Raw genomic sequence first — 27281 nt, 5'->3', positions numbered from 1 at the left:
CTGTGCCTTTGACCCAAGCTTCCGCTTGCATATTAGTCCATTTTTACACTGCTATAAAGAACTGCCTGAGACTGAGTGATTTACAAAGGAAAGGGGTTTGCTTGACTCACAGTTCAGCATGGCTAGAGAGGCCTCAGGAAATTTACAATCATGGAAAAGGGGAACAAGGCACCTTCTTCACAAGGTGACAGGAAGGAGAAGTGACAAGCGAAGGGGAACAGCTCCTTATAAAACCATCAGATATCAAGAGAACTCACTATCATGAGAACAGCACAAGGAAAAACCATTTCCATGATTCAATTACCTCCACCTGGTCTCTCTCTTGACCCATGGGGATTATAATTCAAGATGAGATTTGAGCAGGGACACAAAGCCTAACCATATCAGCTTGCTTCTCAAACATACCAGGTTTATTCCTGCCCTGGTCTTTTGTGTATGTTCTCTCTGCTTCAAACACTCTTCCCCAGTCATCTCATGTAGACTGCTCTTCTTCATTAAGTTCTCAGCTTAAACATTAACTCCTCAGAGAGAACTTTCCTCTAAGCCTAATTTAAAACAGCTCCTGACCTGTACATGCTCCAATCACTCTCTCGCATTCCCCTGCTTTGTGTTCTTCAGGGCATTTACCCTAATATGAAACTGTCTTACTTATGTATTTATTAGGTCAATACCAGTCTGCCTACCCTAAAACAGAAGGGCCCTGGCGAACTTTGTCAGTCTTGTTCTTTACTGTGTCCCCAGTGACTAGAACAGTGCCGGACACGAAATGAATCACCTACTTTCTGTTTCAAGCTGTTAATGATTCCAACTATTAGATGACTTGTGGCTATGATAATAATTATAGATTCCTTAAAGGACCTCTATTCCAATCATCTTGTCCAACCTCAAACCAAATGAAGATGCTCTCCATCACATTGCTGGTAGAAGGTCATCTGCCTCTGCTTGAGTACTCGCAGTAATGGAGACCCAGGACTTTCAATCATGGGATGTTTACAGGCCACTGTCGATAGCTCTGGTTGTTAGAAAGATGTTCTCTTCAGCAACTCTAAATCTTCCTCCCTATATGTTCCACTTATTGGTCCCTGAAGCAACTCAAAAAGCCCTGCTTCACTTGACAGTGATTCAAATGTTACTTGAGGGAATGATCACATGATTCCTAATTCTCTTCTCTGAGATAAATACTCCCAGTTATCTCAACACTGCACGTGACATGAAAAATTATCCAACACTGCACATGAGAAAGGTCTGTGAAATTTTACCAGCTTGGTTTTTTAAAAAATAAAACCTTTCTAAGCATCTTATCTGGGAACTACAACACAAGAGTGTCCTTGGATATTCCGAGAATGTGGTCTCATTTCTCACAGCTGTCTTTCTGTTCTCTTAACAGCCTGGTTCTCTGCATCATACTCTTTCTGATACTGAGGGAACTGGGACAACTATAGACAGCCAGGTCTATATCTTTCCTGGGACAAAGCTTACCTTTTTCAGCATGTATTTTTCTACATTTTCATTTCTAAACCAGTTTTATATTTAGAAAGATGAGGGAAAACTTGGACTGCTCATGAATAAGCTTTGTGGCAAGGACTCTTTGCTGAGGGCACTAAACAACTTATTGCATGAGGATTCCATAAGTGAACACACAGTTTGGATCTTACTTCCCACTGGGCTTTGAATGTGTGTGCAGCACAGGAGGAAGAACGTCTGCCATGGCTAAACAGGCAGCATTTTAGTGATGATTTGTACCCTTCACGTGACATAGACAACTGAGTGTGCATGCAATAAATATTATTGAATGAAGCAGTGAGCAAGGGAATAAATGAACCAATTAACCAGATGATCCCAGAACTAATGCTGTAGCCCAAGCACCAGTAAGGCAGCCATGATCTGAACAGGCAAGGCATGCCTCACAGCTCAGCAGTGGAAGGCATGGAATCAGATCCCAGGGTGCCTGATTCTCTGGCCTAGAATTCTTTCCACGGATTCTTGCTACCCCTCTTTTTGGGCACCTGTGCAAATGAATTTCCAGTTAACTGGATAAGTACAAAGGATTTTGTTTTTAATAACTAAGTCACCGATCAACTTCCCTACACCCATGTATCCTGAATGAGTATTCTAAGCCAATCACCATCAGCTCATAGCCTGGCAGTAACGTACTTAGGGGTTAGCATGTGACCCAATCCTGGACATTTGGACATGAGAAATTTGCTGAGTAGGTTCTGGGACTCCTTGCTCCTAAGGAGGAGACACAGAGTCGGTGTTTCCCTTCTTCCCTGGGCACTACTGTGTCTTACTTTTAATAAATTATCTTACAGTTTAAACCAGTTGAGTTAGAGGTTCTGTTAGTTGGAACTGAACGCATCCTAAGAAGTTCAGACCAGTTTTTGATAGAACCCTTTAAAAAGAGAACATCTGCTTCCTGCATTCCTTAAAAAATAATAAATCATAGGAAATAACATTTCTTCAACCAGTCACAGATATCATTCTGCTGGCAAATACCAAGCAAGGCTATAACATAATAATATCCCTGGTTGTCTTAGTAATGCATATTGACATAAATAATCAAATACTCTATGCAAACAAGTTCTCAAACTTTGCAGTTTCAGAATCCCTTCACACTCTTAAAAGCATTACTGAAGACTCCAATTAGCTTTGGTTAATATGGATGATATCTAGTGATATTTACCATATAAGACATTAAGACAGAAGTTTTAAAAATCTTTATTAAAATAACAAACCCAAAACACGATAGCATAAACTACTTCTTAACGAAAAACAAGTACATTTTTAAAACAAAAAAATTAGTGGCAAAAGAAGCAATGTTTCACAGCTTGCGAATCTTTTCTGTATCTGGCTTAATAGAAGACAACTGGATTCTCAAATCTGCTTCTGCAGAATCTGTCATGATATACATTGTTCTGGTTGGAGTATATGAAGAAAATAGGGCCTCGTAGAGATATGTGGTTGGAAAAGGAAACAGTGTAAGCCTTCAAATACTTTTATTTGATACTACAAGAAAATTTGACAAGTTTCTTAAAGGTTACTTTCAATGTAGAACTGAAACTATATCAATGAACTTCTCATACTCTCTTATTCATTGATGCATGCTACTTGGAATGAATGCTTTTTACCCATGCAAGAGTTTTTAACAGCATGTATTGGTCACTTGGAAAATACTGGTTCACCCAGATATGATGATCTTCTAAATGGTAACATATCTCATTATACATCAAAAAATCACATTTGTTAAGATTGCTACTGATCTCATAAAAAAATCTTTATTGTTCATGGTGGTAGATATACATTTTCAAAAATTCTGATTTTCACTTAAAAGATCTAACTTCATCATTAGTAACAAATACTGTAAACTGTTTTTCTTGAAGTGACAGGTTTACTTTGTTCATTTTTGAGAAAGTGTCTGTCAAATATCCAAGCCCAAAGAAACACAGTCTGTCTGTCAGTCATTATTTCAACTGGTGTTCAGTGAAAAAAGCAATGAGTTACCTCACTAAAAAAAAGCAATGAGTTAGCTCACAACTTAGACAATCACCACACAAGTCCTCTTCCTCAAGACAACCATAGTACTTTGAAATACAAGTTTTATGATAAGCAAGAAATGCTTTATGCATATTTTCCATTTTGTCACAAAGAATACTAAAAAGACATGCATTCAAGTGTTGATAATTTTTACTGCTTTGTCAAGACTTAATAAAACTGGCATTTCTTTCTTTCTTCTCTCTTTCTCTCTCTCTTTTTTTTTTTTTTTTTTGCTGTGAGTGTGTAAGAGTGAAGAAAATAATGATCACCAATAGACTTTGGTGCCACTGCCTTGCTATCACAGACCCAACGAAAGGGTCTTGGAACCAGGGCCTGCAGACCACATTTTGAGGGTTTTGCAGACCACATTTTGAGGACCATTGCTTTATGTTTTCTATCTTTTCCCTCTTCTTCCTTTGGTGACAAGCTGCTAGCCATTTGCTCACATGGATATTTGCTACTCTCTCCATGCTTCCTGTGGGTGCTCCTCCACTTTTAGCTGAACCCAGTAGGTGCCCAGGTTAGGTAAATTCCAGATGCCTGGCTCAGCAGATTGTGTTATTGGACTTCCTGTCTGAGTCCCAAAGAAATGAATTTGAATGCCAGCTTTACTACTTAAAAGTAACTCTGATCTGCTCTGTTCAGAACAGAGGGCTCAGAAATAACACCACACATCTACAACCAGCCGATCTTTGACAAACCTGACAAAACAAGCAATGGGGAAAGGATTCTGTATTTAATAAATGGTGTTGGGAAAACTGGCAAGCCATATGCAGAAAACTGAAACTGGACCCCTTCCTTATACCTTATACAAAAATTAACTCCAGACAGATTAAAGACTTAAACGTAAGATTTACAACCATAAAAATCCTAGAAGAAAACCTAGGCAATACCATTCAGGACACAGGCATGGGCAAACACTTCAGGACTAAAACACCAAAAGCAACAGCAACAAAAGCCAAAATAGACAAATGGGATCTAATTTAACTAAAGAGCTTCTGGACAGCAAAATAAATGATCATCAGAGTGAACAGGCAACCGACAGAATGGGAGAAAATTTTTGCAATCTATCCATCTAACAAAGGTCTAATATCCAGAATCTACAAGGAACTTAAACAAATTTACAAGAAAAAAACAAACAAAAAAAGTGGGAGAAGGATATGAATAGACACTTCTCAGAACAAGATATTTATGCGGCCAACAAATATATATATATAAAAGCTCATCATCACTGGACATTAGAGAAATGCAAATCAAAACCACAATGAGATACCATCTCATGCCAGTTAGAATGGTGATCATTTAAAAGTCAGAAAACAACAGATGCTGGAGAGGATGTGGAGAAATAAGAACGCTTTTACATTGTTGGTGGGAGTGTAAATTAGTTTGACCATTGTGGAAGACAGTGTGGCGATTCCTCAAGAATCTAGAACGAGAAATACCATTTGACCCAGCAATCCCATTATTGGGTATATATCCAAAGGATTATAAATCATTCTACTATAAAGACACATGCACATGTATGTTTATTGTGACACTATTCACAATAGCAAAGACTTGGAACCAACCCAAATGCCCATCAATGATAGACTGGATAAAGAAAATGTGGCACATATACACCATGGAATACCAGAAAGCCATAAAAAAGGATGAGTTCATGTCCTTTGTAGGGACATGGGTGATGCTGGAAACCATCATTCTCAGCAAACACAGGAACAGAAAACCAAACATTGCATATTCTCACTCATAAGTGGGAGTTAAACAATGAGAACGCATGGACACAGGGAGGGCCTGTCGGGCGGCTGGGGGCTAAGGGAGGGATAGCATTAAGAGAAATACTTAATGTAGATGACAGGTTGATGGGTGCAGCAAACCAGCATGGCACATGTATACTTATGTAACAAACCTACATATTCTGCACATGTATCCCAGAACTTAAAGTATAATTAAAAAAAAAAAAAATGAACTACTGACCCTCTCCAGGACTCTTCTTATAAAATCAGAGGATGGAATCGGATGATCTCTCATCATCTTCCAGTTCTCAAATTTCATAGTCCTAATACACTAAACACGCACATGCAAACACACACTCGCGTGTGCACACCTGTGCGCATATTATGGGACATCCTGAAAATGCCACATTGCACCTCTCCACACAAGTCTGATTATCCCTTTGTATCTCTAGAAATCATTATAGAAGGGTTTTGGGAATAAATAAGTATGTGAATAATTCAGATTACACCAGTTGAGTTTCTTATTATGGGACTGCAGGGAAACATATCCAAGGTTCCAGGTAAAAAAACAAAAATTAAAGGTTAAACAATAAATCTAATAAACAATAAACTAAATTTAATCACCTATATGACTTATAAACAAACTAGTAACTGATCTGTTATAGCATGACAGAGTCTAAGAGTTAAAACTGTTCAAAACAAGTAAAAGCAAAATCTTTAGGCCAATAGGAATAACAATGAACAGATAAGAGTGTGCAAAACAAAGTTACTGGCCTAAGAAGCTTCAATATAATTTTATGTAGAGTTGTCAAAAGCCATCTAAAATTATATTTTTTGTTCTTTGTCTATCTGTTAAACATTTACTGATGCTTCTGAGATTTTCAGAACAATTTTCCTAGCTCTATTCTATTATCAAAAATAAATGTATTTGAGCACACTAACTCTATTTAATTTACTTTTGTATTTTCAAATCACATGATAAATGAGATACCAATTTAGCTATTTATGCTTTGAAATAAACTAAAAGAATTTTATTTTAAAAAACTAATACATTTCTCTGACGTATAATGCTTAAAAAGCATGAATTGATTTTATGTTGACATTAATACATTTTTAACATAAAGAGTAAAATAAAATTGTTAAGAAAGTCAAGAGAGTCTCAATTACTTTTCTGTTCTGAATAAGGACAGGATACATATTATTCAGACATTTCAGGATTTAATTACGATTCTGGTGACATCACACATACAGAATAGAAACTGTGACCCTTTAGTAACGGATGTAAAACCATCTTATAAAGAGTGTTTTTGCAAGTTAACAGAAAGTAGGTTTTAGAGGCAAGGTTTTTAAGAATACACAAATTTCTACTCTTTCCAAGTAAGATCAAACCACAATAGTTTTCTAAAATCATAGGATTCTAAAAGTAAGTTAAATATAAAAACAAAGCAAGTCCTCTTTTAGAGCTTCATGTATTTGGAAATAATAGGCAAATGCAAATCAGGAAATCATGGTTCTCCTCTAGTTTTGTTGATCAAGGGACTTCAAGAGCTAATTACCTATGGGAGGAAATTCTCTCATCAAGAGCTTCAGATATTTGGTAGCAGTAGAGAATCTAAAATCAGAAAACCATAGTCCATTTTAGCCTGTCCTTCTAATACAATGTGTAACTTAACTAATAAGGACGGCAGTAGTTTGCCAGTTGGGAAAATCAAGAGATGTCTGCCCAGAACTCTGAGCTGCTACACCTAAAACTGAAAATAAACCATAGTAAAGTAAAAACTTACAAATACTTATCATTTGCCTTGCCATTTGCTCCAATTTGTTAACCCTTGCATCTCTCCCTCACAATTACTGCACAAAATTCCTACAAGACTTAAAATTGTTGAATGCCAAATATTCCTCATTCATAATTTAATGTTATTAGTATCATGGTAGGGACTGGGGATACAAAGACAGATAGGCCTTGCCCTCAGGAACTCAAAGTCTCTTTAAATTAGTTTTAGATTAACAATACCACATAGTGGGTTCCATTTAACAAGGACTTTCTGTTCCCATAAAATTGGGAGCGATAACAGAAAGATGTTCATAAAACATGAGCAGATCTTTAATCATGAAAATAGAATGCAACTGATTTCCAAAGTATGATTTCTCAAATTTCTTCATAAGACCCTAAGGAAAATAAGTAATAATATCAAAATACTTAACATGGAAAATTACTTATATAATATTAAAAGATCCATTGGCAAATTTTAAACACAATTTGGACTTAATGGAGTTTGTACTTTTTAAGGTTCTGAGTAACATGCAAAGGGCAGTGTGACTATATTTAAACATAAAATTGAAATGTGTTTTCTTGTATTTCAGCCAAAAGTTTATCTTAACTGAAAAGACTTCTAGTATATGCTTAGAGAAGACAAGGGCTATAAATACATCATACCTGGACACTCAGTTTCGTTGTACAAAAGGAATGGTTGTCAGGAAGCCACGGTGACACAGCACAAGGCTCAATAATCACTCCATCTGCCCCAAATCCTCCCACTCACCTTCCATACACAAAACTGATGATAATTTGGTAAACTAACAAAATAATGAAAGGTTAAACCACTAAAAAATGTGGTTCTGGTACACAGAGCAAGGAAAACCAATGAGTAATACCCCTCATATGACCACATCAGATATCTAAATCTGCTCCCCCAGATTAACCTGCTTGCTCATGTAAAAGGTAAGAGCGTCTTATGAGACAAGAATACATTTAAAAACCATAAAGTCTTCATCTCTGTCAGTAAAGAATGTTTTCCCTTTAATCTGACATGAATCCTTAGAAAATGTTTAAACACAAATGTTAAATAATCTATTTAACTTGGGCTCCTTTAGTTTAGAGAAAGTTAAAGAAATTTAACTTACTTGCTTTTTAAATCAAGAGCCGAAAAAAACCTAAATTATTGAATCTCTCTAATCTAAAACATCTTGAGGCTCAAACATATCTTAGGTTTCCCATTATTGTCTGAAACTCACCACCTTAGCTCCCAAACTTGCCCTTGTTGTATATTTGCTATCCTGGCAACTTGCCACTATAGCTGGTCAATCAAGCTATAAAACCCCTGGTCTCTCAAATACTCCTGAAACCCAATCCACTAACAAGTTTTTGAGAAGACTTACAGATTCCACCTTTGTAAAAGAATACCCCATCTCTATTTCAACTGCCAACAGCAGACTTCAATCACTTTCTTGTCCTGATGTTTCCAACAGATAGGTTTATCGCCCTTCCTCTAATCCACTCTCCACACTACTTCCAGAGTGACCTTTCTAAAACGCAAATGTAAGCCTATCGCTCCCCTGTTTAGAACACAGCTTTTAGGATAAGGGCAATACTCTCTCCCTTAGTATCTCTTGCTGATCTTGTTTCTACCTGTCCCTTGGATTAAACACACTGAACTATGCATGGGTCTCCAAAAGTGGTGCAACAGGACCACCTCCCCATGCAAAGGGAGTACTTAAGCTCTGACATGAGCCCATGAAAGCTGTCGTACATGGCATGCTTTGTACTCACCAAAATAAAATGGGCAATACGTTAAATTGTAAAAAAAAAAAAAAAAAAACCAAAAAACACACAAAAAACAAAAACAAAAACAAAAACAAAAAAAACCCAGTCGTTTTAGATACCTTAAGTTAGAAACATGAGCACCCATAACTAAATTTCATTTGTCATTCCATATGTGCTAAAAACATTCAGGATAGCCCTCCCCCCAAATTTTTACAAATTCACTTTGTTCTAATACATTTTTCTTGTTTAACAATAGCAGATGCTATTGTAGATAGTATTCAAATGAAGAGGCATTCACTTTTCTCAGTTGGTCCTTTATTTGTCTGATGGCTTTTTCATTTTGACTTTCAGCTGGGGACTTCTTACTATTTTCTTCCCTCACATGCTTATCCCAGCTCCCAGTTCAATGGAAATAATGGAAGCCTATTTTCCAAGGCCTGCATTTATTTTATCCACTATGGATGTACGACAGAAACCACTCACTCCTCTTCTCTTTCTGTAATTATCCCCAACAGGAGTCATTCACATGTCTTTCACTCATTCAACAAACAGTAAGTGCCTAGATGCCAGGAACAGAGCTAAGTTTTCTAATTCTTGTGGTTCCAGAAAAGATGCATTCATATAAATCCAAACTGTGAAGTCACCCACAGTAAGAAATACATGTTGCATGGCAAACTGGTACACACATGCTAAACTTTTGCACAGAAACATAAGTTTCATGAAACAAGACTTACTCATAATATGTGCCTTGTGGTCATACTTTATATTGTATTCAGTTCAGTGCTATTTCATTTCACTGCATAGGCCTACTAAATTAATTTCATGACTAATTTTCAGAATTGTCCGAAAAACACTGACCTACAATATGTATGACAGGAACTTGTATTTAGGAGTAATTGCTGTACGTTTTTTAGAGCTATAAATACCCTGGAGGGGATACAGAAAGGATAGTGAGGGAGAAAGAAGAAAAGCAAAAGGAAGGCAAAAATACATGGGGAGTGGAGAAAGGTAATTAGAAATAGAAAAGATATCTGGAAAAAGTCAAAGATGCACAAGGGAAAAGAGAAAAGAAAGCAAATGTCAGGATGAAAGAGGAAGAAAGCCTATCTTGGTAATTTCTGGAGTGAGAGGAGAGGTCATATTCCAGTTTCCTTGGGCTGAGGAGCTCTTATCACTTATTATCTCCACTGGTGGAGGGAATTAGCTGATTAATCATTGATCACTGCCTCTGAGCTGCTCTAATCCTTAAACGTTTAAAGACTGTATTCCAGGTGTTTGGAAAAGATAACAAGAATTATCCATTAAGGGGGGGAAATACTTATTCGGCTTGCTGCACAGAGACCACAGCAGTATCTACAAAGTTCCAGATGAAATCAATGGAGGTTGGAGGTCCGGGGTGTGACTTGTATGTGAAGAATGTGTTATTGAAAATTAACATCATGAAAAGTAAATGAAGTTGAGTTAATAATGGCCGTTGTGTCATGCTCATCTCATTAGTGTGAAGAAGGGCTCTAATTCTGTGTAACAGCATGCTCTGATTTATAAAACACTTGCCCTGGTAGAAGCCTACACCAAGCGACATAAACCCAGTCTTGAATAAGTACCACTTTTTATGAGAGATTCTTAGGGGATAAATGCAACCATATGGTCCTAAAACTGTAAGCGCACTTGTTATTATTATTATTATTATTTGAGATGGAGTCTCACTCTGCAGCCCAGGCTGGAGTGCAGTGGCATGATCTCGGCTCACTGGAACCTCCACCTCCTGGGTTCGAGCAATTCTCCAGCCTCAGCTTCCCGAGTAGCTGGGACTATAGGCGCCTGCCACCATGCCTGGCTAATTTTTGTATTTTTAGTAGAGATGGGGTTTCACCATACTGGTCAGGCTGGTCTCGAACTTCTAACCTCAGATGATCTACCCACCTCAGCCTCCCAAACTGCTGGGATTACAGGTATGAACCACCATGCCTGGTCAAGCACACTTGTTTACCCTGCATTACATGTCAGTTTATCCTGAGCTGGAAGAATCCTAAAACACACAGTATTTATACAAACTCTGTGTTATATTTTGAACTATTTCTTAGAGGTGATTTTTAAATGAGACATATTCCTGGAATAGGTGAACCATAGAAAAGCAAGCACTAATGATATGTGTTCATGCCTTTTTAACCTACCACTGATTGGCATTTGTTGCTTAGTTAAAATCTCTCAAGAACTGGTAGGAGTGTAAAATGAGAACATGTTGGTCTTGCATGAATATAGTGAATCACCGCCTGGCCCCACAGCACCCGTCCGCCAGGCACAGCAAGTCCTGCCACTCCGGTTCTTCTCACCTGGCATGGTCACAGGTGCAGTAGAGGCAGACTAAAGGGGAAAAAAATGCTAATAACTTGGTGTGTTTGTTTGTTTTTTTTCTCTCTCAGAAGGCAGCAGGGGAACAAAGAAACAGGAGGGGCAAAGGGTTTACAAGGAAGAAACACAATAGAGAAAGAACTAAAAAGTGTTCAAGGATGCCCCCTTGAAAACCAGTGGGACACGGAGGGGGCATTCTAGGGATGCTCATGGGGCCTCAGCCAGGCCCTGATGGTCATGGGTGTGAGTGGGGGTGAGAGTCAGTGCATTTCAGTAAATATTTACTGAGCACTCAATTTAAGTTACTGTTCTAGAGACACAAAGATGAGTTGCCCTCTAAAAATATACAACCTTGTAGGATTATAACAACCCTAAATATCAGCAACACTGTTCCAGTGATGGCTAAACAACCTCCATGTGATGTTACCAAATGAGTCAAGCAAAGTATGCTTGCCCAGGAAACTTAAGTGTGTCTACATTAGGGACAGTATGTTAGGTACTGCAGAAAGAATAAAGGTATGTTCTCCTTAAGTATCTTTTAAAACTCAAGATCAACAGAGCAGAAATATTAGAATTTCTGAATATTTCTGAATATAGAGGTGTCTACAAATCCAGGTCATGTCAGATGCCCAAAATGAGGTCTGTTAATGCTAATAATCCAGCATTGCTACCCCAGTGATTGGAAAGCAGCTGGTAACAACAGGCACTGATAGCTTAGTGATGGAGATCATGGGCTCTGGAGCCATCCTGTGCAGGTTTAAATCCTGGTTCCTCTACTTGCTAGCTGTATGATCTTGGGCAAGTTACATAACTTCTCTGTGCCTCAGTTTCCCAATCTGTAAAATGGAGATGATAATAAGATCTACTTTATAGGGTTATTGTGAGAACTTAGAACAGGCTATGGTACACAGAACAGTGCCCATCACACAGTGTGTTCAGTCAATGTTGGCTGATGCCATTTCTCCCTGATCACCACCTCTATACTCAGGGAGGGGTTATGACTCACAGGGAGGGGTCACACTCACACAAACTACAGCTTAGGGTGTTTGGGCTGACAGTACAGACATTGACCAGTTTGGGGTTTAACATCCACTTCTAAGCAATGTCCTGCAAGACCGTGGTTGAAAGCGTCCAGCTGTCCATCTGTGTTTCTGCATGCTCATTTCAAGAGCCCCTGTTCCACTGGCTTCTTGCCAATTATTTACTGTCAATATTTTTTACATTTGGTGTTATAAATACTTCATATTTAGAAAAGAAAAAAACGGTTTCTTCACAATTTCAAGAAAAACTGGTAAGATGAACTATCCAGAGATGGGTAGATGCGTATGTGCATGAACTTAAACTTATTACGACTCTTAAATATACTAGAAAACAAAACATAGCAAGAGGAGAATTTCAAGAATCCCATATAAATGTAATTTCTCTTGGTTGTGGCATAGCTTTAGAAATCTAAAAATGAATAGTCAACATTTTAAGAACCTGGCTAGAAAGCTCATCCCTGTGCACATGTGCGTGCACACACACACACACACACACATCCCGCAAAACACCAAAAACATTCTTGGGCAGTTGCCATGACAACATAATGCTGAGCTACCAAGCTCTTTGTTATCTTGCTGAAAATGCTGTATAAAAACACCCTTATGACAGATTCTTTACTAATTAAGTGGAAAAGGTTAAAGAATTCTAGATTCACGTGGTTTTCATCTATACTAGGACTCAAAGGCAAATACTAAATATTTTAAGAAAAAGAATGTGAAAGTAGTAACTGTAAGATGAATTACAGATCAAATCAGAAATAATGTTGAAGAAAACAGTGGGGAATGTTTTGCTTTTATTTTGTATGCTATGTTCATTTCATCATCTCCTCATAAGTTGTATCATATTATTTTAATGAAATAATCACTTTGTATAATACAATTTGGTTAATAGAATCTCTTACTAGCACATTTAAAAAGTTTCCTTCCTTGGCCATATCTATGTCAATTCATTTGAGAGCCCACAGTTCCATATGCTAAATAGTTATAACAAAACAAAGTGGTCTCTAAATTAATAGGGGCTTATATACCAAACAAAAAAAAAAAAAGAGGAAAAAAAGAAAAAATAGTGTTGGGGAGAGAAAGAAGGATAAACAGTGTTTTTGAAGGCTGTGATAAAACACGGTCTGGAGTTCTTTCCAATTCTCTGATTAGCCATCTCTGTTTCCCTTGTAGGTTTTTCTATGTCTCTGTCTCAGACATTAGACCCGGATCCCTACCAAGATCAGCCGTAGAATGTTCTCACTGTAGTCTCGCTTCCTAGGCAGTCTCATCCTTAACTGGTGACTTTCCTTATTACTCACGAGCATTTACATCCCCAGCCCAGGTTCTCTTCTGAGTTCCAGATTGGTTGATCCAATTGCCTCCTAAACGTCTCTACTTTGATGCTACATTAAAGGCAAACCAGTCCTCTTGCAGTGCTCCTGACCTCAGTGAATGGCAGCTTTGAATGGTCCTAACACAGACATACTCAATACCTATGTGTTGAATGAGTAGGTGAATGAATGAATAAATCAATCAAAACTGTTACACAAACCAAAAAACCTAAGGGTCATCCTTAATAACACCCTCTTGCTCCCCATTCTCTGAGTCAGGATTCTAAGTTCTGTCCATTTCACCACTTAGATTATTTTCCAGATCCATCCCATTCTCAAAATCCCCACAGCCACTACTCTCTAAAAGTCTTTTACTGGATTACTGTAACAGTAATTACTATGAGCCATTACTAATAGTAATTACTGTGAGCTATCAATTAAGAACCCGCAGATGTGAGATACAGAGAAGTTAGGCAATCAATACCTATTCAAATAAACAATTAATTGATCAAACTGATTTAAGAAAAAGGAAGAGAACATTTATTAAATGTCAAGCGTATGCCAGACACTGCTCTAGATGCCTCACATACACTACCTCACTGAATTTCCACAGTGAATTTTTTTTTTTGGAGATGGAGTCTTGTTCTGTCACCCAAGCTGGAGTGCAGTGGCGCAATCTCGGCTCACTGCAACCTCTGCCTCCCGAGTTCAAGCAATTCTCCTGTCTCTGCCTCCCAAGTAGCTGGAATTATAGGCACGCACCACCATGCCTGGATAATTTTTGTATTTTAAGCGGTGACAGGGTTTCATGATGTTGGCCAGGCTGGTCTCGAACACCTGACCTAAGGTGATCCACCCGCCTCAACTTCCCAAATTGCTGGGATTACAGGCGTGAGCTACCATGCCCCGCTCACCGTGACCCATTTTATGGAAGCAACTCAACTGAGCATATGGCATCAGAGGGGCCTCTCCTGGTCACAACCCTTTCCTTTGTTAGGTCCCAACAAGCAGTCAGTAACGATGACTATGAAGAGGATGATGACAGTGATCACAACTATTTGAGAACGTATTCTAGACACTACTCTAAGCACTTTGTGTGCATTATTTCATTTGAGTCTCATCACTGTCTTACAAAGTAGGTGCTATTATTCCCTTTTGCAGATGAGGAAACTGAACCACATAGCAGTTATTTGCTCAAGGTAAAAAACTGGGAAGTAGTATGATTTGAACATAGTTCTGTTTCTTTAAGATAAAACTGTTTTGTTTATTTAACAAAACAACTGTTTAACTTACAGCAAGTTATTAGAACTGATGGGGATATATAGCTAGAAGAGACAAATCCATCCATATCATCAAAGGTCTTGTATTAAACTTGAGCATGTCTCCAGGATCAGACCTGTTTCACCATCCCACTTCTACCCAGTGGAGGGCAGAGTTCATGGTGGGAAACCTCCACCAATGCCAAACCCACCTCCAAAGATGCATTTCAGGACCATTAGGGCTGCCAACCTCTTCCCTATCCCTCAGAGACCCAGTTTTCCTCGAGTAAGATACCACAAGGAGATACTTTGGTGCTTATGCTAATTTGGTGACAAGAGTGAATCTTTTTCTTAAAAAGTCTTTAAAGAAAGCCCTATGAGTGGTGTGAATACAAAGATTTCTTTAAAGATCTAATCTAGTACTTACAGTTTTATAACTCCATCTGAGCACCTGGAACAGGGCTGCTGGCTATTCTTGTCTTGTTTATGTTGACTCTGCCCCAGCTGAACAAATCTACAAATTACAATGGATAAGAGTAAGCTAAAGAAGGGAGTACTTGCAATTAATTCAGTAGATCACACAAAATGGTGTCAGCTTTCAAATGACAGTAGTATGCTTATTTCAGAAAAGCACCTAAGAGTACTGTATGTAACATAAGACTTTGCCCTACTTTAAAGTGGGCTTGTTAAAAGTAGGAAAAGGGATTCTACTTAAAATGTAAGTCATAACCATGGATAAAAGAATGAAATCAAATGTGCATGCCATTGAACTTCTATTAATTTAAACATGGTGCAGAACTTGAACAGAAATGTTCCTGAAGCCAGGAAGATGATCTCGCAGAGCCTCACACATCTAAGGGTGACACGTATCTAATGCGTGACATGCAGGAAGCATGGGGAAGCACACAGGATGGTGCTGGCAGTGAGACAAGTGACATGGAATTCCTTTCCATTTTTTTAACTATTTAAAAATATTTTCTTTGAAGACTACGAAAAAGTTTACCATTTATTTCTCATTAGCTTTTTAAAAGGTCAAGAAAGTGTTACAGAAACTACCAGTTATTGTATCATTACAGTACTACTGAAAAACTTTCAAACAGCTTACTTTTATCCGACTTTTATCTTCGGCAAGTAAAAAAACGTTGATCCATTTTTTGGGAAGAATGCCACATAGTACTGATTACTTGCACAGAACTTCAAACTTCCCAAATCAGGTGTACAATCACTGCCAGAGTTTTCTAAAAACTGGCAAGTGTATGAAGCTTTGAGGAAGTAAGTAGAGAGCTTTCAGGTCTGGTCAAATAGCAAACCAAAGACACCAGAAAAGGTGAGGGAAAAGGAAGACATAGACAGCGGGGCTCAGCAATTACAATAAAACTACAAAACCGAGAAATCCTTAGGAGTCCAAAGGTGGGCAAGCCCTAATGTAGGAAAAACAGGCAGAAGAATGGGAAGCTGGAAGACAGGCTGCAGAAACCACTTCTAGCTGTGTGGTTTCCCTTCTCCACAGTGTTCTGTGGTAGGCCAGGTGGGAGCTGTTACATGCAAGCCAGGCTAGGTCGCTGTCTACTATGTGCACAAACATAGCCAGCCAACTAACTGCAGAAATGGGGTGGCAGGGGCACCTGCCAATTCAGTGCAGAACTACCTGGACTCTAGCCCTGTCCTGAAACTCTCCCCTTGGGATCAGAGGAGGCACTAAGAAAGCTCCAGAGCCTAGCTGAGTCAAAAGTGGGTGCCAATCAGTCCCTGAAAATCCCTTGGTCACCCTCTGGCACAGTTACCCCACAGATACTGATGGAGGGAGGATTCCTCTGCCTACTGCAATGCCCATGGCAGATGGAGAGGGGAGATGTTCCAGGGCAGGCAAGGCAGGGAGGGAGAAGCCCAGTAAGGAGAGTGTGCCCACAGGAAGGGGTACTCACAGGGAAAGAATTGGTCAGTCCCCTGTTTCTCCCCTTCCCCCAAGGTCTGCATCATAAGCAGAGGCAGCTGATTACGATCAAGAGAACAAAAAGGAGGGAACAACCTAAAATCCCATGGTACCCAGAAACACAGGCTATGACTCCCGGATAAGGCACTAAATGGCTCTGCTTGCTGCGCTGTTAGCCTATAAAAGGGGATAATATCTTTTTAATCTACTACAGAATTGTCTGAAGAACAAACAAAAGAGTGTAAACTGTTATATAATGAAAGGAGGTATTATCTTCAGAATATCAAACACAGAATTTTATTCTAGGACATGGGTTCCTCCCTCCCCTGAAGTAACCCCTTCAATCCTTGGCATATACACTCATGCCCTCTGCAATAAACAAAGTCATATTACTCAGTCACTAACTTCAGATAATTCATTCTTCAGACAACGTTTGTAAAGGCCCACTTCAACGACCGCAGAGTCTGGCTACAGAGTTCTGACAGCCATGATGAATAAGTACTGTGTGTTTGTGTGTCAGAGTGAGGAGGGAGTGGCTGTGCTCTGATGACTAAATTGGCTTCCAGTCAATGACGCATATTCAAAAGAGTGCAAGTTACAGGAGCTGCTTTGGCAGTCAGAAAATGCTGTGCATTTTATATTTTATATATTATAGAGTAGTTTTTATTAATTGAAACGAAAAGCTGACAATATCTAATTCAATGGATTCTGTAAATGAAATGCCCTCATTTAAAAATAACTGAAGGTCAGTGCTCATTTTATATTACACAATTTACATTTTAAACACACATTTACAAATTTGTATAAGTGGAACTGTATTCATATGCAATAACCAAGTCTTCTAAATCCATGTATTAAGCTGAGGAGGTGTTTGCAATGTTCTCATCAGGCTCATGGGGATTTCTGAGTGAAGGATTCTTTTGAGAATCTGCTATCCTCTCAAAAGGACACACATACACACGAAAATATGCACATGATTTCAGAGAATGCCTTATGGGTATCCCTTCCTTTCAACTAGATTTTCCTAATAAAGGCCTATAACATTGTGAATTAGCACCTTATTATTACTGTTTTCTTTTTCCTCCTCAGTCACCACTCCCACCAGCATCTAGGACCTAAAGTGATGCAAGGTCCTCATTTGTTAACAGCTCCGATTTATTTTGCGAGAAGGGACTTTGATCTTGAGGATTTAGAAATGCAGGAATGTACTGGTACTTTGGTTTGTAGTTCACATATAAGCAGTGCAGATACCTGCATGCATCATAAATTTTTATCATTGAGGGGCACAGTCTCAGGCATTTAGCACTTTAACCCCATATATAAATCAAAGTTTCACAATTTGACCGCCTCAATGCTGAAACTGCATTTTAAGTGGAATTCATTTTCTTCTGTATTGTTGACTATTTTCATTTCTTAGAAGTTATACTAGGCTGGGTGCAATGGCTCATGCCTGTAATCTCAGCACTTTGGGAGGCTGAGGTGGGCGGACTGCCTGAGCTCAGGAGTTTGAGGCTAGCTTGTGCAATACAGTGAAACCCTGTCTCTACTAAAATACAAAACATTAGCCGGGCATAGCGGCATGCATCTGTAATCCCAGCTACTCGGGAGCAGAGATCATACCACTGCACTCCAGCCTGGGTGACAGAGCGAGACTCTGTCTCCAAATTAAAAAAAGTTATAGTAGTTAGAAATTACTGTAATTATAAATATTCATTTTTCTTTAATCTCTACATGAAAATGTCTCACCTTGAATAAATGGAGAAATCTTCTTCTGAGAGGCCGTCCGAGAGGTTAATTCCATATAGCTCCTTCATGGGTTGGACTACATTCTGGGGTTTAAAAAAAAAAAAAAAAGAAGAACCAGGAAGAATTTTTAGACATCTAGCATATCAACAATTTCCAAAAGAAAATGAAACTGTGAATTTTTCCACAAAAGCAATCACAATGTTTCTTTAACCTGTTCATTAAACTTCTTAGTTAATGGTTTTTAAAAAATTTGATTTCCATTTCTGCTAAAAATAGTTCTAGGATTTTAAAAAGCTGTTAAATAATTACTAGCTGTTTTTGTATAATGCAGGAGTTGGCAACCTAATCCTGTAAAAGGCCAGATAGCAAATATTTTAAACTTTTTTGCGTTATGCTGTCTCTGTTGCAAATACTCAGTTCTGCTGTTATAGTGCAAAAGTAGTCACATACAATAAGTAAACAAACAGGCATGGCTGGATTCCAGTGTAATTTTATTTACAAAAAAAGGCATCAGGCTGGATTTGGCCAATACATCATAGTTTGCCAACTCCTGGAATATGGATTCAGCTCTTGTATTAACACGTTTTTATCTGCCTTATCTATTTCTAAATTAGTTTTGGATATTTCTAGAAATCAAATTTCTCCAAAGCTAGAGTTGGTCCTTTGTTGCTTATTTCTATTTGTTTCCCCCAATCTATCAGTAATATTGAATTGAACAGGATGAATTTCCCATTGGGGCCATTCAAAGATTGTGAAGGTATGTCTAAATCCTGTGATCCAGCGATGTGCCCAGTAAGAGAATAAATGGACCTCAAGTGTATGGGCTGATCAAAGAGGGCCAGTATTCACTTGAAAATTCTGAAAGGATAAGAAATTCACCATTACACATGCAAGCAAAAATACCAATTTTATTTTGAAATGAAATAAAATCATGCCTATGCTAAATGTATTCATCCTATGCAGTGCCTCAAACACAACAGTGAGATAATGTGACATTTTCTTGCTCTCAGCCTTTTAACTGAAAACGGAGTTGTAAAGATCATTTTCCAGGGCCTCAGGCTGGATCCCACAAGCTTCCCTCCCCCGCACCTCGGTCACTTTGGCACTGTCTCCTGCGTCGGTCATCTTCACGGGAGTGGAGCGCTGAGACACAGAGCCCTCCTCTTCCCGATCAGTCCCAGAGTCATCCTCAGAGCTGCTGGACACAGCCTCCTCGCTGGGGGGTGGCGGGGCGCTGGCTGCCGTTTTCCGCTGTAATACAGCTTCTTCTCTATTGCTTTTGTTTCTTTTAAAAGAATAATATGGATGTGAAGCATCTTTAAACTAACCCTCAACACCTACTGTCTATCACTCTGTCCCAAAGACTTAGGCCTAGTGAAGCATAAGAAAATGACTGCGACACTAGTTTCTGGATTCAGGTTGTGCAACAGGGAAAAGGTTCATATTTCTCCATGTCCATGTACTGACCTTATATGAATATAAGCCCTGTTATAAAATCAAAAGATAAATGAAAATTACTTGTAGAGTGTGAAAAAAATCTTCTCACCACTTAGTCACCTTGCCTTCCTTTGGTAACTGATATCATTATTCTCAAAACTTATGGTACAATTATAGAAGACTGTATGTTTGGGATATTATTAAAATTAGCTATAACTCATAAAAGCTCCAAGAAAAAGTGGGTAGCCAAACCCATGTATATTTCCCTCCCTCCTATAATTTTTTATCAATCATAGTGTATCCAAATAATGAACAACTGATGGACATAAATAACATTTTAAATTTTATTGTGTTATTAGTAAACAAGTGTATTTGCTGAACATTCCCTTTAATAGTAGGGAATAGAAGGGGGAAAACCCTACACTTATAAAAGTATTTGCTTTCATTTTAGTGCCAAATTTGAAGAGTAGTAAGAATTCTGTTTTTTAAATTCAGAAGACAATTTATAGTAATACTTTTTGCTTTATGAAAAATGTTTAATATTTCACTCTTTAAAAAATTCTCTATAAGGAGCTAAAAATGCCATAATATTTTGAAATGTTCTAGGAAAGGAAAATGCAGTTTTATGTGACCATGGGTTAGATACTGCAGAAAACAAGCAGACTCTGACCTTTTGCAAGTAAAAATTCAAGTTGGTAACGTTTCTGTGCTACACACTAACACAGCTGGTCGTTTACTCATTTGTCCCGGGAATTCCCTGAATTCCAAACTCCTGAAGACCTTCCTTCTTTTCAATTCCTCATAGCATCTGATCAGGACTTAACATGAGCTATTTAAAGGCTACATATAAAAGTCACAGAAATAGTGTCTCTGGAAAATATCAATATATGTCCCAATGGATAAATCACACATAGCTAGAATACAATTAAGATCCCATACAATTAGGATTCTGCATCTGCAGCCTGAATGGGGTATGTGGCCAGTGTCTAGAAGAAATCTGTCACTGAGACTAGGCAGGTCAGTGAAGGGGAAAGAGGCTCTCATGCCAGGAAACAACACATTTTACTCCAGTCTCTTAAGCATGAAGATGCAAGCACAGTGTCTTCTTTACTGGACTGAATAAAATAATCGTCTCCCCCAAAATAATGTTATAATAATAAACAGAAAAATCTATTAAGTTCTGTATCAGGGTATATTTGCTTTTATGTTACTGTGGATGCCAACAAAATAAATACAATAAATATAAAGTTTTACTTAACTATTTCATGTTGGGAAACAGAGAATGCTGAGTTATTTATAAGACATATTATCTGTCACCTGCCTTTATGCCATCTGTTATATTCCCAATTTAAACAATAAAATGCACTGATCACTGAAACGCCCATAAATTCCTTCAGTATTGAACACCTTAGCGATCCCAGTGCTATTAATAAACTATATATGACCTAAAGTTATTAGTTTTTGGTGGAAATCATACTGCAAGTACTTTTCTTTTACACAAATCTTTAAAGTTTCATTCTATACACAAATCTTACCCCAATACTGATTTTCCAGTTTCATCTGGTTTACGCACAGTAAATGGACTTGGATCAATTCCAACAGTCTTAGGCATAAAGTCACTAAAGAAAGGTGAAAACACAATTACATATGAATTACTGTCCATCCAGATGATATTGGCTTCCATCTCAGTTCACATTCTTATAATATGCCTTCTTAATTCTAGGAGTTACATATTATATATTCTGAGCCAACTGCTCAGGGACATAAAACCATGAACTAACTGCACTAGGTAATTTCAATGTTATCAGTCTTAATTGTGAATTCTCTATGATCACAAGGCCCAGTAGTTTTGAATTTAAATATCATCTACTATAACAGTGTTGACATCTGAACTTCTGCTAAGATGTATACTATCTGGTCAATCTGGTTATGTATCATGATTAGTTCTCAGGTAAAATTTAAATTCCTAAAGGCCAATGACAAAACACTAAACTGTTCAGATAACATTTTTAAGCTACACCACCTAAGGAGGTAGACATAATGATCAAAAACACAGTGGTATGAATTGAAATATCAACATCTACCTCATTAGGCTGAAGTTAATTCATTAAAACACTGCCAGAACACTTTAAATAGAAACTCTTTTAATTTACCACTTACTGAGGTAAGCTAAAGCTTCCACATTATGCAAGGGCCACCTCACCATTACTGCTGAAGCCAGACCAGATTCCACAGTAGATGCCAAAAAGGCAACAGTTCCAGGATTTATGCTGGATGAGACTCCTGGCTTCTGGCAAGGACACTGCTCCAAGTGTGTGACTGAATATCACATTATTTGAAGGAAAAGAAAGGAATCTTGAACCTGGCCTAAAATAGCTATTGTAACATTTTGAACACGTTTCAAAGATGTAACTGGCTTAATTTCTTTTTGAACATACACAATTGATCCTTTTCATTTGCAGATTCCATGTTTGTGAGATTGCTTACTCACTAACATGTATTTGTAACCCCCAAATCAATCCTCATGGTACTTTCACAGTCACTGCAGACATGTGCATGTACAGAATGGTGAAAACTTTGAATCCCCCAATGCTTATGTTCTCAGCTGAGGCTGAACAAGGGGTACTCTGCTTCTTAATTTCTGCTCTCGTATCATAAATAAATGTCTTTTTCACAGTCTATTTAATACCATGTTTTTCACATGTTTGGTGCCTTTTTTGGTGATCTTGCTATTTAAGATGGTCCCCACATATAGTGCTGAAGCTGTTTAGTGGTTCTAAGCACAAGAAAGCTTTGATGCACCTGACAGAGAAAACATGTGTGTTAAATAAGCTTCATTCAGGCATGAGCTATAGTGCTGTTGGCCGTGCTATGTTAATAAATCAACAATATACAGATGGTCCCCAATTTTGAATGGGGGTTACATCCTGACAAACCCATAGTAACTTGAATATGTATCTAGTACACCTAACCTACTGTACGTAATAGCTTTGTGTAGCCTACCTTAAAAGTGCTCAGAACATTTACATTAGCTTATGGTTGTGCAAAGTCATCTAACACAAAGCCTGTTTTATAGTAAAGTTATTATAAAGATTTTTGAATCAAAATTCAAAATTTGAAGTACAGTTTCTACCTAATGCATGTGACTTTTGCATCATCATAAAGCTGAAAAATTGTAAGTTGAATCATTGTAAGGCAGGGACTGATTGTATATTAACTACGTTTCTGTCTTTAAACAAAAACACACACAAAACTAGGTTATGCATTGATTGGCTGACAAATATGATGTGACCAGAGGCTCTTAGGAACCTAATCCTGTATTTCCCTTAGAAGCAATGGTTCAGTATTTACTAATTCAGTGTTTGCAGTGGCTTTATAGAAAGTAGCTACCACAAACACAATTAACTACAGTAAGTCCTCACTTAATGTCATTGATAGGTTCGTGGAAACTGTGACTTCAAATGAAACAATGTACAGCAGGTCCTTAAATAATGTCGTTTTTTTTCAACATCATTTCATTTAAAGTCAGTTTCCAAGAAGTTATCAAAGATGTGAAGTGAGGGTTTATATGTATATAAACACATATACATAATGTCACTTACCTTTTGCTGAGTTGAAAACTCCTAGAAATGACAAAGGTCTTATGGTCAAAACCGCTAAACCCTAACACGTTTAATCGAAAAATCAAGCAAGTAAGAATTTCAAACTGTTCCTCACTACCTGAAACTGAAGCAAAATGTAGAGTGATTTCTAGGAAACAAAATCACAGAATACGTTTCCACATGTACCACATAAAGTATAAGCATATAAATACCACATCTGAAGAAAACGTAAAATATAAAAAATTAAATTTTAGTATAAAATATAATAAGTAATTTTCTTTGCTCAATTTTCTTATTCTGGTCCCAGCATTTTTCCTAAAGGGTTACATCAAATTCTAAAAGAGATACAGAAAATGAAATGTGTCTGAAGGTGAGAGACTAGTATGGAGAGAGAATGGAAACCATCCCATATAAGTTACGGAAGAAAAAATGAAGGATATTTACCCTGAAAAAAAATGAATATGGCTTCCTCAAATATCTTGAGGCAAAAGAGGAACTAGATTTGTCCTGTAACTAATAAAAACAGTAATAACAATAGCTACTATTTATTAATCACCTGCCTGTACCAGGCACTACAAAGGTGAATGTGTGTGCAGGACAAACGGAGACAGAGGAAGACAGATTAAGAAAATAATGCTCAGGTAAGTTGGATAATTTTCCCAACGTCTCACAGGAAGTGGCTGCACCAAGATTCACATCCTAGCCTCTCTAGTACCAAAGATGATGCTTTTCCCACTAACTTACGTCAACTCTCAATTTCTGTGTTCAATGAAAAAACTGAGTTTATTCCAAATGGCAAACTAGGACCAATAGGAGGCAGATTTCAACCTATCAAAGGGGAGAAATCAACTCCAACTGTCAATAGAAAAATAGAAGGGGATGCCTCTTGAAGTAGTGGGCTCCCCATCACAGGAGGTATTCAAACAAAGGCTGACTACCCACCTGACAGAAGGCCTACAGAATGGATTTCTGGTAAAGACACATATATATATATACAAACTAGGAAAATTATAGTTCTCAAATACTTATGGTATCAGAGTATACACAACATACCGTGCTGAGCTTGTCATAGCCAAGCAAAAGGTATCATCAAAGCTGCTCAACTCATATGGCCGAAAGAACTCATTGTGGATATCAATCTCTTCTTCATATTTGTGGAATTTCTTCACTATCAACTTCTTTAGGTTCACAGCACAGATAACTAAGAGAGATAGTGCATGTTACTCTAAAAGTCTGAGATTACATCAAGTAAACATTTCCATAATATCAACTGTGTTCACAGACAGCACTGTGGTAAGTTCTGTGGGGGACACAGCCTTGACCAAGGGTAAGCTCCTGCCTCCAACACTTACACAGTTAGAAAGAAGATGAGATAGACACAGAAAATACAATGCAAAGCTGAGTTCAACAAGCTCTAAGGAGCCAGGAGGGCCTCAGGAAGTCCAGTTGGAGCAGGGAGTTATTTAGAGGAGGCTCTTTAAATTCCTTTTTACTCTTAAATAAATGCCCTTTATGTTTTAGCTAAAAATTGTACAGCTTTTCCCTAAGTTTCCCTTTATATTTCAAATTCTGTTAATAGCCAGTGTTAGATAGTTAAAACCCTTTCCATTCTCCCAGAACAACTAAACCTTCTTAGCAATATGAGTAATGATTTTGCCCAGAATTTCAAGTTACAAATACCTTCCAAAATGAATTTATAACTTAATAAAAACCAAAAATACTTTGTAATCTTACTTTATGGCCTTCCCCACCCAAAGTTGGGATGCTGAGCCATGACTAGATGGAGTTCTCAACTGGAGCGTTCCAGATTCGCAGGAGATCTTGCTAGGAACCCTTTACCAAATGGAAAATGAGCTTGCTCAAGGTCAGGGGAGTTAGCAACAGGGCCAGAATTAAGCTTTATTTAAAATTGGGCAATTATTTAAATTTGGCAACAACATTCTAATGTATTATACACTTGAGGGTATTCCTTTAATATAGAAAGTTTCCTGCCCCTCTGACAAATTAATGAAATTTAATTTAAATGTGACTAAAATGTACTTTTATACACGCATCTGTACCTTTTTTCACTGCTTAGCACAGGAAAAAAGTTTTAAGTTCTCTTTGTGAATGGGTCCTCACTTCCTCTGCATTCCCCCAAAATATGCAGAAATATAAGCTGTACTAGTTTAAAGTTATGAGCTGATATATTTTATTGACTAAATATGAGAGACATACATAATAGTAAGACACAATACAAGGTATTGGCCTACATAGATAAAAAGAAGTATAATATAATTCCTGCCCTTTAAGAAGCTAAGAGGTGTTATAATATCCTATCTATTAAAGCAGCAACATAATACTGAATAGCCATTCATTTGTTTCTAATAAAATACTATGTGCAAAGGATTTAGTGCTTCAAGTTCATTAAGGTACAATTCCAAAATATGTTACTGTAAAAACTAAAACACAAACAGTTACCTACCTTCATCATAGGGTAATGGTAAATGTTTTATCACCTCTGGTGTCCACCAGTAAGTATAACTATAAAATAAAAATAAAAAAAAAAGATGAACCAAATGTAAATGTTGGTTTTCTACAATTTACTTGAAAAAAAGAATTTATACGGTCTATAGTAACATGTTTCTTCCTACTTCAAAGTTAATTTTTATCTTTTTAAAACTTGTTTGCAAAGCTTTTGACACAGTAGGTCTTCAACATGGTAATTCCCTTCCCAATTGCTTTCTTCCTTCAACTATGTTGCAGATCTACAAAAATGCCACGAATCCACCTGAGAGTCAAGATGCTCTGATGTTACTTTTAGCTAAAAAGGATTAGAATGTAATAAGCTGACTCTATGAACTGCTGTTAACTTCTCCCAGGGACTGTGCCTACAGTGACTTACTCTGCCACAGGTGAGAAGTGGGACCTTAACCCAAGTCCTACAACCAGGATTCCCTCGCGTGCAGTTATCTGATAGAATCTACTCCGCTGTATATGTATACATCTGTGTGTATAGTTAAAACAGTTAAGCAAAATCATGAAGGAATGAATTGGACAGTCCTAACGAACAAGTTCCCTTAGAAAGCAGTATAGATCCTGTTATTCTTTAACTGTAAATATGTGCTACTTGATTACAGAAGCTAGTCAGAGTAAGAGTAAAGAATGTCAACTGTCTGGGTTTCTGCTAGAAGGCTCGTCTGCTATAAGCAAAGAATCTGAAAGAATCCTAAGTGGCCTTCTCTCTGAACACCTAATTTAATTCTCAATCAAATTCTAATGAAATGAATATTTAGAGGAAAAGTGATATTATGTCAAAGCTCATGAGAGCTAGGAAGGAGAAGAACAGTATATCAAGAATTTTTAAAAATCAGATTTCTAAAGATTAAAAAAAGAGCCTATAGCCAAAAATTGCTAAAAAGAGAATTTAATATAAATGAAAGGCTTTCTAAAAATATAAAGCTGAAATTACAATCTTGAATAATCCTGATTATGAAGCAACGGGAAAGTATCCAAATGAAATTGGCAACATAGGGAACTCTCCTAGAGATGGCAAGCAGAATACACAACCACTAATGATGAAAGAAGGAATATGAAGCCTAATGAATTGTGTGGGGCCAATCACTGTTCTGACAGGAAAGGTTCTTAAAGTTTTGTTTTAGACCGAAGTTACGCTTTACAGCAGTGCTACTCAAAATTCAATGTGCATGTCAATCATTTTGGGATCTTGTTAAAAGGCAGATGATTCAGTAGGTGGGGCTTGAGATTCCGCATCTATGACAAACTCCTGAGCAAAACCAAAGGGGCAG

General features: G+C 37.7%; 1 protein-coding gene across 2 annotated transcripts in view; it reads right to left on the bottom strand.

The window, feature by feature from the left end:
- FIG4 (FIG4 phosphoinositide 5-phosphatase) overlaps positions 1-27281 on the bottom strand; it is a 135531-nt gene that overhangs the window by 20317 nt on the left and 87933 nt on the right. For both annotated transcript variants that reach the window (XM_033234864.1, XM_033234863.1), the window contains exons 17-22: positions 25958-26016; positions 24547-24694; positions 21427-21510; positions 19544-19739; positions 18455-18537; positions 15203-15289 (exon numbers count right to left, since the gene is read on the bottom strand). In XM_033234864.1, the coding sequence (XP_033090755.1) occupies positions 15203-15289; positions 18455-18537; positions 19544-19739; positions 21427-21510; positions 24547-24694; positions 25958-26016 (657 nt within the window). The remainder of the gene's footprint in view (positions 1-15202; positions 15290-18454; positions 18538-19543; positions 19740-21426; positions 21511-24546; positions 24695-25957; positions 26017-27281) is intronic.

This window comes from Trachypithecus francoisi, unplaced genomic scaffold (genome assembly GCF_009764315.1).
Source record: "Trachypithecus francoisi isolate TF-2019V2 unplaced genomic scaffold, Tfra_2.0 Lachesis_group15, whole genome shotgun sequence".
Lineage (NCBI taxonomy): Eukaryota > Metazoa > Chordata > Mammalia > Primates > Cercopithecidae > Trachypithecus > Trachypithecus francoisi.
The sequence above is the reverse complement of the archived record's forward strand: the minus strand, read 5'-3'. Positions and strand labels throughout refer to the sequence as shown.